The 13,254-nt window shown below is 46.2% G+C and overlaps 1 protein-coding gene across 1 annotated transcript in view; it reads right to left on the bottom strand.

The window, feature by feature from the left end:
- Nucleotides 1-13,254, bottom strand: part of mmp17a (matrix metallopeptidase 17a) — a 94,666-nt gene that overhangs the window by 11,323 nt on the left and 70,089 nt on the right. Inside the window, exons 6-7 of the mRNA XM_043715248.1 lie at nucleotides 12,195-12,294; nucleotides 6,747-6,829 (exon numbers count right to left, since the gene is read on the bottom strand). Coding sequence (XP_043571183.1) covers nucleotides 6,747-6,829; nucleotides 12,195-12,294 — 183 coding nt within the window. The remainder of the gene's footprint in view (nucleotides 1-6,746; nucleotides 6,830-12,194; nucleotides 12,295-13,254) is intronic.

Below are 13,254 nucleotides of genomic sequence, written 5' to 3'. Positions count from 1 at the left end.
TGTAACCTCTTCCAGACCCGAAAACTCCCCTCTCTTTAACTTTCTCCGGCCACACATCTCTCACTATCTGTGACCTACTCCTGTCGGAGAACCCTCCCTCTGTAAATTGCTCCAACTCTTCAACTCTCCATAAGCTCCTGCAGCTCCTACAGCCCTCCCTATCTACCAAACCTCTTCCAGTCCCTAAAACGCCATCATTCTCTAGAGACCGTACCACCAGCCCTATCTGTGTTATCCTCTCAGGTCCCTGCAACACTCCCGATCTGTAGATCCCTCTCCAATGCCTGTGCCTCTCCCGATCCTGTTCCTACAAGACTCATTAACAATGTAACATCCTCCCGTCACTATCACCCACCCTGTCAATGTAAGCTCCTCCTGCATCTCCAAACATTTACTCATCTTCTGCTGTGGTTTTGTTCGCCGAGCTGGAAGTTTTTGTTGCAAACGTTTCGTCCCCTGTCACGACAAGCAACATGAATTTGAGTGGGACAACACTACCATTATAGGGCAAGCGAAACAAAGAACAGCCAGGGAATTCCTAGAAGCTTGGCACTCATCCACAAACTCCATCAACAAACACATCGACCTGGACCCAATATACCGGCCACTACAGCGGACAGCTGAAACTGACAACCAGAAGCGGCAGGGACAGGCCACTATAAACACCGGAGGAAACATCACAGAAGTGCTTCACAGGAGGCTCCCAAGCACTGAGGATGTCACCTAGACAGGGGACGAAACGTTTGCAACAAAAACTTCCAGCTCGGCGAACAGAACCACAGCAACGAGCACCCGAGCTACAAACTTTGGAAAACAAAAAATGTTGCATAGACCCAATGGGCCAAATGGCCTGTTTCAATGCTGGGCATTTTGTATAAAGTCAGAGAAAACAGTGAGGAAGAGAGCAAGCTACGTGCAAAATTAACACAAATAATCCCATGTGTGTAAAACATAAATGAAGACCAAAATAAATTGCGATAGCTTTGGGTGTTCCAAGATTTCTGGCCTTTTGTGATTCCCACATTTTAATGGCAGCCGTGACTCCAGCTGCCTGGTTCTAAGGTCTGGAATCTCCTCCAAAACCTCTTCAGTTCTCCACCTCTCTCATCTCCTTTAGAATGCTCCCTAAAACCTAGTTCATTGACCAATCTCAGTGTTAAATTCTGTTCGATAATCAACGTTAAAGGATGCCATTCAAATGTGAGTTGTTGTTATGAAGAAGGGAAATAGGAAGCATGTACAGGTGTGAAGGGCACTGATGTGGATATATTGTCAGTGGTAAGACCAAGAGCAAATGAGAGCCAAGTGAAATAGCAAGCAGGATAATACTATTGGATGTGAGAACTAAACAGGCCATTCGGCCCATCAAGTCTGCTCCATCATCCAATCAGACAATGGCTGATTTAATCATCTACAACTTCACTTTCCTGCCTTTTCCCCATAACCCTTGATTTCCCTTCCTGATTAAAAATCTGTCTATCTCTGCCTTGAATAATTTTAATGACCCAGCCTTAACAGTCCTCTGCCGTAAAGAATTCCACAGATTCTCTCCCCTCTGAGAGAGGAAATTCCTCCTCATCTCTGTCTTCAATGGGGTGATCCCTTACTCTGAGTTGATGCCCTCTGATCCTAGACCCTCCCACAATGGGGAAACAATGTCTCCACATCTCCCTCTGTCGACTCCTCGAAGAATCTATATGCTTCAATAAGGTCACCTCTCATTCTTCTAAACTCCAATGAGTACAGGCCCAACCTACTCAACCTCTCCTCATGAGGCAGTCCCTGCATCCTCAGGAACAAGCTAATGAACCTTCTCTGGACTGCCTCCAATGCAAGTACATGGGCTGAAATTCCAAACTGGGAAAGTTTGCTGAGTTTGGTGTCAATGCTGCACAGTAATAAATCATGAGAGACTTACAGAATGGAAAGTGCACAGGGGAATGATAAGCACCTTTCTGATCTGCAGATTGGAATATCTTCAATGCTTCCAAGTGCAAAGGATGGTCTGGGAGGATATTTTGAAGTGAAACAGCTCATGCTTATACATCATATTATCATATTGTCAGGACGACTTAAGGAATCTCATGATCAGTAGTTACACTTTGTATCCTTGTGTGTAATTAAGCCTGGGATAGGGTGGCACGCTGACTCAGTGGTCAGCACTGCTGCCTCACAGCGCCAGGGACCTGGCTCGATTCCACCCTCAGGCGACTGTCTATGTGGAGTTTGCACATTGTCCCTGTCTCTGCATGGGTTTCCTCCAGGTGCTCCGGTTTCCTACCACAATGCAAAGATGTGCAGGTTAGGGTGATTGGCCAAGCTAAATTACACATAGTGTCCAGGGATGTGGATTAGTCATGGGAAATGCAGGGTTACAGAGGTGGGCGGGATGCTCTTAGGAGGGCCAGGTTGGACCCAATGGGCTACATGGCCTGGCTCCACACTGGAGGGATACTACGATCTTTCCTTGGATAAGGGGATGAAAACCATTCACAGAATTTCAGCCGTACCAGGTCAAGACATCCATCATACATATAGAAAACTGCGATTATTCTCCTTAGAGTAGTAAAGGTGAAGCCAGGGGAAGTGCTTAACTACCGACATGAAGAGAATGGGGAACTCACTGCCACAGGCAGTGGTTAAGATGAATGATACAAATGTATTTTAGAGAAAGTTAGATTAACACTCGAAGGGAGAAAGAGACAGAAAGCGATGGCATTGGAGTGAGATGGAGAGGGAGTGAGAAGATGAGATGTAACAGAAACACCAGCTTAGAGCAATTGGGTTCCATGGCCTGGTTCTGGGCAGTGGGCTCAGGTTGTTTATGGGTGTTCACGCTCTCAAAGAATTTTAATGGGGCAAACAACGAGATACACTGCTCAGAGGCAGGAGGGTCAACAAATGAAGGAAAAGAAAACAAAGAACTGATGGTATTGGAAATTCGTCACAAAAACACAAATTACTGGACAAACTCAGCAGGTCTGGGAGCATCTGGGGAGAGAAATTGAAGTTAACATTTTGGGTCCAGCGACCCTTCTTCAGAACTGATTATAGCTCAGAAAAGGTTGGTGTATATGCTGAGGATGGGGTGGGGACAGGGGGAGGTGGCCATGGAGCCCAGAGAGAGAGAACAACAGCTGTACAGACAAAGGGAAGAGTAAAGGTCAGTCTGTGAGGACAAATAGCTGTCTGTCAGGACGATTACTGACTGACAATGGGCTGTGTGTTGTAGAAGCTCACGTGATAACAGGGCCTGGTGTGTGGGGGTTGGGGTAACGGCATGGGAGAAGGTGCTCAGGCCCAAAGATTATTGAACTCAGTATTGAGTCCAATGGGCTGCAGGGTCCCCAAGTGGAAAATGAGTTGTTGTTCTTCCAGCTTGTGCTGAGTTTCATTGGAACATTGCAGCAAGCCTGAGACAGAGATGTTGGCCAGGGAACAGGGTGGGCTGTTAAAGTGGCAGGCGACTGGAAGCTCAGGGTCATTTTTGTGGATGAAATGTAGATGTTCTGCACAGTGGCCACCTGTAGTGACTGTAACAAGGCCAGCCAGTAGGACCTCCTAGACTATGAGTTCCCTGATTTGGGCTGTTCACCTGGTCCAAACAGGGAGCCCTGGCTGACAGATATAAACAGGAGGGTCAGAGATGCTGCCTCTCTGATAGCTGACTCTGAATGAGGCAGTATTAAAGTAAAGAACTGTTAATGTATAAATAAAGGGTGACTGGGTGAAGGGATATTCCAGTCTCTGTGGAATTATTTCATCACCCAGTCTACACTTTGTCTCCCCAATGTAGAGAGGCCTGGATGTATGGGTCACTGGATCCGAAATGTTAACTCAAATGGAAGATGCAGATTGAATCCAATTAGTGAAAGGGCCAATGAGAAGAACAAAGAAAATTACAGTACAGGAACAGGCCCTTCAGCCCTCCAAGCCTGTGCTGATCCAGATCCTCTATCTAAACCTGTCACCTATTTTCTAAAGGTCTGTATCCCTCTGCTCCCTGCCCATTCATCTATCTGTCTCGATACATCTTAAATGATGCTATCGTACCCACCTCTACCATCTCCACTGGCAATGCGCTCCAGGCACCCACCACCCTCTCCATAAAGAACCTTCTCCATATATCTCCCCTAAACTTTTCCCCCATTACCTTGATCTCATGACCCCTAGTAATTGAGTCCTCCACTCCGAGATACAGTTTCTTGCTATCCACCCTGTCTATACCGCTCATGATTTTGTAGGCCTCAACTAGGTCCCCCCTTCAACCTCCTTCTTTCTAATGAATATAATCCTAATTTACACAACCTCTCTTCATAGCTAGTGCCCTCCATACCAGGCAACATCCTGGTGAACCTCCTCTGCACCCTCTCCAAAGCATCCACATGCTTTTGGTAATGTGGGGACCAGAACAGTACGCAGTATTCCAAATGTGGCCGCACCAAGGTCCTATACAACTGTAACATGGCTTGCCAACTCTTGTACTCAATACCCCATCCGATGAAGGAAGGCAAGCTGTATGCCTTCTTGACCACTCTATCGACCGGCGTTGCCACTTTCAGGGAACAATGGACCTGAACACCCAGATCTCTCTGTACATCAATTTTCCACAGGACCTTTCCATTTACTGTATAGTTCACTCTTGAAAAATGCATCACCTCGCATTTGTCCAGATTGAACTCCATCTGCCATTTCTCTACCCAACTCTCCAATCTATCGATATTCTGCTGTATTCTCTGACAGTCCCCTTCACTATCTGCTACTCCATCAATCTTAGTGTCATCTGCAAACTTGCTAATCAGACCACCTCTATCTTCCTCCAGATCAGTTACGTATATTACAACCAACAGCGGTCCCAGCACAGATCCCTGTGGGACACCACTGGTCACAGGTCTCCATTTTGAGAAGCTCCCTTCCACTACTACTCTCTGTCTCCTGCTGCCCAGTCAGTTCTCTATCCATCTAGTTAGAACACCCTGGACCCCATGCAACTTCATCTTCTTCAACAGCCTACCATGGGGAACTTTATCAAACGCCTTACTGAAGTCCATGTATATGACAACTACATCCCTTCCCTCATCAATAACTTTGTCACCTCTTCAAAGAATTCTATTAGATTTCTAAGACATGACCTTCCCTCCACAAAACCATGCTACCTTTCACTGATAAGCCCATTTTCTTCCAAATGGAATAGATCCTGTCCCTCAGTATCTTCTCTACTAGCTTCCCTACCACTGATGTCAGGCTCACAAGTCTGTAATTACCTGGATTATCCCTGCTATCCTTCTTAAACAAGGGGACATTATCAATTCTCCAGTCCTCTGGGACCTCTCCCATTTTCAAGGATGCTGCAAAGATATCTATTAAGGCCCCAGCTATTTCCTCTCTCGCTTCCCTCAGTAACCTGGGAAAAGTTAGATAAAAGAGGAAACAGGTTTCGCTTGCAACGAATTGTTGTGATCTGGAACATTCTGCTACTCAGGGTGACATAAACAGGAGCGTTCAGAAAGGAATTTTATAATAATTTGAAGAGAAAAACAATCCTGGTGTATGAGGAATTGGACGGTTGTTATAGAGAGCCAATACCAGCACAATGGACTGACTGGTCTTTCTTCTTGGATGCTGTGAATTGACGAAGGTGGAAAATTAAAAAATTAAATGAGCGAGACATGCATCACATTTATAATTTCTTTCTGGAGGCTGCATGGTTGAATGGAGCCAAGATTCATTTTATTTCAGTCTTACGCACAAATAATCCTTCAGCTGTCTTAGCAGGAAACAGACTGACTGACTGCCCAGTTCTAGTGTATCCTTCAGGTCAATCTGCATTTCCAGCCTGTGCTGGTAATTGTATAGCATTGCGATTTGAATACCTCATTGTCACACAGTCCACTCCACCACTGTAAACATTCACATAAATAGACAAGGACATTGGAGGCAGCTGCCTGCGCTCACAGGTTTGTAAAGAGTAAATTATACCTGAGAACTAACAGAATGCAGTGTTGGATGCAGGTCTTGCCCTGGACATTTGTGAATAAGGCATCACTATGTTCCAACTGCAAATGACGTGATTCAATGGGTTGGTAACGAGCTCAGACACAATGAGATATCACACTGTGAGACAGCAATGCTAAGTTCAGGCAAAAATAAGTGTCTCCCTCTCCACCATTGCCACTGACTGTTCCAGTAATTGTTTCAACATTTTTGCTGCTACGTGCTGATTCATTCTTTGTGTAACTTAAGTGTTTATACTTTATTTTTGCCAGTTCTAACTCATTTCCTCTGAATCCCTTGCCATGAGTGTATTTGGAGATGAGAATAAAGTTACATTTTTCTGCCTGTTGAATATTGGCTCAAACTCCACAAAGTCCCTTCTGACGAGCCCAGTTTTCTCCAGTTCTCATTATTTACACGTCTTGTGACAGTTCGTTCCTCTCACTGTGGCACATTCTGCAATTTCAACATCACCCTCCTGTTTCAGTCAGTGGAAATAGACACAGTGCTCAATGTGGGGATTGACCAGAAGTAGACACAGTGCTTGATGCGGGTTCTGAGTCAAGCTGTACACAGTAGATTTAACGCAGGTAGCAGGGGAAGGAGAGGGGAATATTAACCACCACCACAGAAAGAGGTGATGAGTTCAGTTCTCAGAACTTGTTGGTACGGTGTAGGTTAGAATTTATGTGTCAAAATAGCTCATACAATCTTGCAGCAAAATGAAATAAAAGCAGAATTCCAGTCTTTACCTTTAAAGAAGAAAGCTTCTCCCCTGATCTGAGCCACAGCATCAAAGTTAGTGTTACATCTGTCAGGAACATCCGGTCGAGACCTTCAAAGGAAAGGCAGCAAGGTCAGCGACACAGCTTTCTTCATACTCAAGAACTCCTCAATCCATCCACTTTTCATTCCAATGGCAAATGTGGGGAAACACTCACCAGTGTAGGTGGGCAGGCTTTGGGGGCTAGGGGATTGCGAATCCTGCAGATTGCTCTGTAGTCTCCAAGAATTGAAGAATAATCTCTAGGATGTTGGTTGGCACAAAAGCCCCAGGAAGGAAATTTGGAGGCATTAATAAAATAGAGATTGAGGATTTCTGGTGGAGAGATGGCTGACTGAAAGCTGGGGCTCATTCACTCAACTGAATGAAGATTCCTTTCCATTTCCTATTGTGTGTGAGACAGTGGGGTATCCGAGGAGTTTGAATGGGTGAGGGGTGGTGCCCTGTATGTATTTGCTTTACAAGTTCCCGATTCACTAGCCAGTGAGTGAAAACTAGCAGCAGCAGAATGAGGCCCTTCATTGGATGTTGATTTCCCACCTAGAGGCTCGAGTTGACTGTGGGGCAGGAAGGTAACCAACAAGCTTTCTCACCCATGACCAAATTGGGCAGAAATTGAGAGGCAGTGGTATTTCTGATCACACCCCTGCCCCCTTCGTACTTTAGAATGACCCAACAGGGTCACGTGTTGATTCTGAAACATGACCCTGATCGCATTCACCCTGGCTGCTAAACCATGTGCCTTCATGGTTTTCACCAGGTGAAAAGTAACTAAGATTTACTTAATTAACACAAAATAAACGAAGGTTGTTATATAAATAGCTATTTCACAGCACTTATTGTGCTTTTCCAGCACCACTCTAACCTTGACCCCGGGAGCTGGATCAGTGTCAAGGGCTCTCCATATGTAAATAAAGGGGGACTCAATGATGAGAATCTGACCTGTGTGGACCTTGGTGGCAAAGAGAGAAAAGCATGTACCTGAAAAAAATTCACTCACAACAGTTGTCTTTGAGTTGGGATAAGCATTTCTGGCATCATGCCGTTATTTGGGAAGCTTGACTCATTCAAACCTGCCATCGAAGACTGGGCCCAGTGTATGGAAAGAATGCCTTATTTGTTTCCAGGCAAATGACATTGGGGCAGATGAAAAGCAATGAGTAATTCTTGTGACTGCATGTGGACCCACAGCTTTTTCAGTTATTAGGAGCCTATTGTTCCCTAAGGCACCAGATACTAACACCTTTCAAAAGTTGACATATTTATTTAAGGAATATTATGACCCCAAGCCTCCTCTAATTCGGAGACATTATCTGTTTTACTCAGCAGTTTGAGAACCAGGGGAATCCATGTCAGGATTTTTATGAGGTTAAGAATGACTGACAGAGGCATGTGACTTTGGTTTAACTCTTCATGAGGTGCTGGGAGACTGATTGGTATGTGAGATTAATGATGTAACCATGTAAAAGCACCTACCAACTGAGGCCTAACTGGATGTCAAAACAGGCACTACAACTGGCTTCATCTTTGGAAAATGCAGCAAGTGGAGCATATGAGTTTCAGGCTACGCTGATGGAAGTCGACACCCTCACCAGTCCGACCGAGCTTAGGGAACACCGCTTGAGTGAAGGCAATTGCGTCGCCTCACTCGGGTATATCCTGGACAGAGGGACTCTAGATCAGCCCACAGCAAAACCCCAAAACAAAACCAAGCCTCGGTCAAACGGTTAACTCGTTTCTTCAGGATCTGGGCCAACAAACCAGTGTAGTTGCTGCCGGTTTATGGAATCAAAACAGCAAGGCAGTCTCACTGGACCTAAATGGGGAAAGAGGACTCATAGACCAGTATCCGTGAGAGAGCACACCCTGGGAAGTCAACCTACATTTGGTTTAGAAGTTAAATTGCTTACAATATCCTGGTTAAATTGTCACCCAGCTCTATTGGAGGTTGATCCCGGTGCAGCTGTTTCAGTGATCACAGAACCAGTCTGTAACAAAATTCGCTCTGGACTCCAATCCTTAAATTTGTGCAAGACCTCAGCTAGACTGAGAACCCATACCAGGGAACCTTTACAGATTAGGGGTACAACTGTGGTTCTGGTCTCTAATGAGAAGCAGCTGGCTCAGTTCCCACTGACGATAGTAAAAGACTCAGGCCTGAGCTTGATTGGATGAAATCGCTTCAGAAAGATTCATCTACAGTGGCTTAACATTTTCTGATTAGAAAATGGCTGCCTGAGTGAAGTCCTAACTAAATACACTTACGTTTTTCAGGAAAGGCTTAGGATATCAAATGATCCAAGGCAACCTTGCATATTGACCAGGAGGCAACTGAGACCTGTTCTGGACCTGGAGAGACCAGATTGCAGTAGAGGATGGCATATTATTATGGGGAGTAAGAGTGATTGCCCTGAGCATGGGTCACTACCAGATATTGGCTGAACTCAACCAGGGTTATCCAGGGGTTTCCAAAATGAAAATGTGGGTGAGATGTTATGTCTGGTGGCCAGAATTGGATACAGACATAGCTGCATTGGTAGGACAGTGCCCAGGGTGCCAACAAGGACAAAAGGTACCACCAGCAACTTCCCCACATTTGTGGGAATGGCCAAGTAAACGCTGGACGCAGTTACACATAATCATGCTGGTCCTTTCATGGGCTTGATGTTCTTCGTCACTGTGGACCCCCACTCAAAGTGGCTGGAGGTGCACAGAGTCCATTCGTCAAACATGGGAATTACAACAGAAAAAACTGTGTGCATCTTTTGCAATAAATGGACTCCCAGAACTGCTGGAAGAGCAGTCCAAACTTTGAAGGCAGGCTTAAAGAAACAGCCTAGCAGCAAGTTACTGCAGATTCTGGAGATTACAGTGAGTCAGACAACATCCATAGAGAGAGAGGAAGCTAATGTTTCAAGTCTAGATGACTCGGATGAAGAAGAATGGATGCTGTCTGACCTGCTGGTTTATCCAACATTTGTTGTTTTCATTAAAGAAACAGCTGAAAACTCCACCAGATACCAAGCCATCCTGGTCACTATTTGATTATCAGACCACACTCATGTAACTACAGGGAGAGCTCCAGCAGAGTTACTAACTGGGAGAATCAGGTTAAACCTGATCTTCGCAGAGCTTTTTTAGATTAGATTAGATTAGATTACAGTGTGGAAACAGGCCCTTCGGCCCAACAAGTCCACACCGACTCGCCGAAGCGAAACCCACCCATACCCCTACATTTACCCCTTACCTAACACTACGGGCAATTTAGCATGGCCAATTCACTGACCTGCACATCTTTGGACTGTGGGAGGAAACCCACGCAGACACGGGGAGAACGTGCAAACTCCACACAGTCAGTCGCCTGAGGCGGGAATTGAACCCGGGTCTCTGGCGCTGTGAGGCAGCAGTGCTAACCACTGTGCCACCGTGCCGCTGGGGCAGGGGAGGGTGAAACAGCATCAGGAACACGAATGTCAGACACAAGACTCCGCTGACAGAGAGAGAGACAGTTAACTTTAGGAGATGATGATTAGGGTGCTACAGGAATGGCCCTGTATGGGTAAGAGGCATGGTCAACGGAAGGTCAGGGCCAGTGATGTAGAAAGTTCGGGTTGGTGTGATAGTCCTGAACGAACACGGGGACCACACGAAAGCTGCAAACTCACAAATGGTGCAGGAGCAGAACGTGCCCGGCCCCTTGACAGCCTTTCCGACTGTTCCTGAACCCGTGTGTTTTCCCTCTCCATCGAGCACGGTAGATACCTCGGAATCTGAGATGGACACGGGGGATGTCACTGCCTTGACGCATTTGTCAGCTGAAGAAGAGGATGAATATTTTCCGAGATGCTCTGGGTGAAAGGGGAGCCTGACCCAGTGCTGACACACCCTGGGAGGAGTTACAAGAGAAAGAGCAGCCCACATCCTCGGTCTCAGAGGGGGAGGGAAGTAGTGTTTGTAATGGGGTCAGCCAGGTGGACCTCATAGAGTAGGAGTTCCCTGATTGGGGCTGTTAACATGGTCCAATCAGGAGCCCTGGCTGACAGATATAAACAATAGTGTTGGGGTTCTGTTCACTGTGAGAACTGGCACCGAGGGAGCTGGATCAGGACTCTCCACATGTTAATAAAGGGGGACTTGGTGACTGGATACAGGTTCCTGTGGAGTTATTTCAACCATCACCTTCTCAAGGGAACTGGGGAAAGGCAATAAATGTAGGCCTAGCCAGCATTGCCTACATTCTTTCCAATCCATTGAGGAAACGTACAGCCATTTTTGGCAGATATTATTGACATCAGTTTGCAGGCCGTGCAATTAGAAAGCATTGATGGAGCGGGGCCATTTGAAATCAGCACCTTGGGATTAATATTGTCAAAGGACAGAAAGTTCCTGAACAGGATACACTCTGTTCGTTCTCATTAAACCTCATTGTTTTGATGGCAACAATAGACTCAAAACATCTGACAATATATAAGCTGTAGTGCTCATAAAACAAAGCTTTTCACTGTGCCTCGGTACAGGTGACAATAAATTCAATTCAGCCATTTTTTTTTCAGCTACCTATCGAGTCTGGGATGAGATAGACAGAGGGTGAAAACGCACTCCTAATGCAGTGATACCCTGACAACTAGAATCAATTTGAACGTTACTGGCAACTTAATGTATGGAGGTGGCAGCTATTAGTATAAATGTCGGCTTTTCACATGAATTACACAGAAACATTGAAGAGAGGAGCAGGCCATTCAGCCCCTCGATCCTGTCCTCCTTTCAATCTGATCATTGAGCTCAATACCCTAATCCCACCCTCCCCCCACATCCCTTTACAGATTAGAATCTGATTACAGATTACAGATTACATTACAGTGTGGAAACAGGCCCTTCGGCCAAAAAGTCCACACCGACCCGCCGAAGCGTAACGCACCCATACCCCTACATTTACCCTTTACCTAACACTACGGGCAATTTAGCATGGCCAATTCACCTGACCTGCACATCTTTGGACTGTGGGAGGAAACCGGAGCACCCGGAGGAAACCCACACAGACACAGGGAGAACGTGCAAACTCCACACAGTCAGTCGCCTGAGGGGATCCCTTGATCCCCTTAGCTACAGGAGCTGTATCTGCGTCCTTCTTAAAAACACACAATGTTTTGGTTCCAATCATGTTCCGTGGCAGTGAATTGCACGGGTTCCCAACTCTCTGGGTGAAGAGGTTTCTCCCCATCACAGTATTCTTGCAAATTGTCCTGATGAGTGGAAGATGAAAACATTCAAAAAAAAGGTGGTCCCTCAAAATGTAATGTTTCTTGCCTTGTAGTGAAGCTGACTGCTGAGCTGGGGTATGAGGGGATGGAGAGAGAGATGGGGGAGCTGGGAGGGGGGGTTGGTGAAAGTGATGGCTTGAATAAGCAGTACTCACGGAGCAGTCGGCCATGAGTCTGCAGGAATTGGCAACACTGGGTTCCAGGATGAATTATCCAGTGGAACTTGGCTGGTGGGGAACAGCAGCTCCCTGACACCTGGAGAAAGACAAAAATTAAAACACCACTTCAAATAAACAAAACAGACAAGCACGGTCCTGACTAAACCTGATTAACCAAAGAGCAAATCAAATTTGATAGTGCAGTCTTGTAAAATCTCTCCAAACAGGCTTTTATTTTATCCCCTTTGGTATCACGAGGTTAATGTGAATGGTTCAGAGCTGTCTGGAACTGCAGAAAGCTATAACTGCAATTTTTCAGGCTCTTTGTCAAGGCCATTGGTATCTCATCATCTAGATCTAAGTAGCCTTCTGTACTCTGCATATGTATTAAATCAACGGGTGACATTTCTAATTAGCAACATTCTTTCCAGTTCATCGACTATCCCATTTATTCTTTTATACCCAGGGTACTGCTTCAGCTTTCATTATCAGCTCGGAGTGTGGCATCAGAGAGCAACTTGAAGAAAGACGCTCTTCTGAGGGCTGAATAACCTCAATTTAATAGAACATGTGTCTTCTCTCATTGTTTGGAATACACTTCAAACTTTTGTGAAGCCTTCACAGGATTTGATTGTATTTGAGGGAGCTATCAGTTCATGCCCCACTGAATGACGTCCAGCGCTCCCTCAGCACTGACCCTCCGACAGTGCTCACTCCCTCAGCACTGACCCTCCGACAGTGCCCACTCCCTCAGTACTGACCCTCCGACAGTGCCCACTCCCTCAGCACTGACCCTCCAACAGTGTGGCACTCCCTCAGTACTGACCCTCTGACAGTGCCCACTCCCTCAGCACTGACCCTCCAACAGTGTGGCACTCCCTCAGCACTGACCCATCGACAGTGCAGCACTCCCTCAGCACTGACCCTCCGACAGTGCGGCACTCCCTTAGCACTGACCCTCCGACAGTGCAGCACTCCCTCAGCACTGACCCTCCGACAGTGCGGCACTCCCTCAGCACTGACCCTCCGACAGTGCGGCACTCCCTCAGCACTGACC

Source organism: Chiloscyllium plagiosum, chromosome 25, assembly GCF_004010195.1.
Source record: "Chiloscyllium plagiosum isolate BGI_BamShark_2017 chromosome 25, ASM401019v2, whole genome shotgun sequence".
In the NCBI taxonomy this organism is placed as follows: Eukaryota; Metazoa; Chordata; class Chondrichthyes; order Orectolobiformes; family Hemiscylliidae; genus Chiloscyllium; species Chiloscyllium plagiosum.
This window is presented reverse-complemented; position numbering and strand designations above follow the sequence as displayed.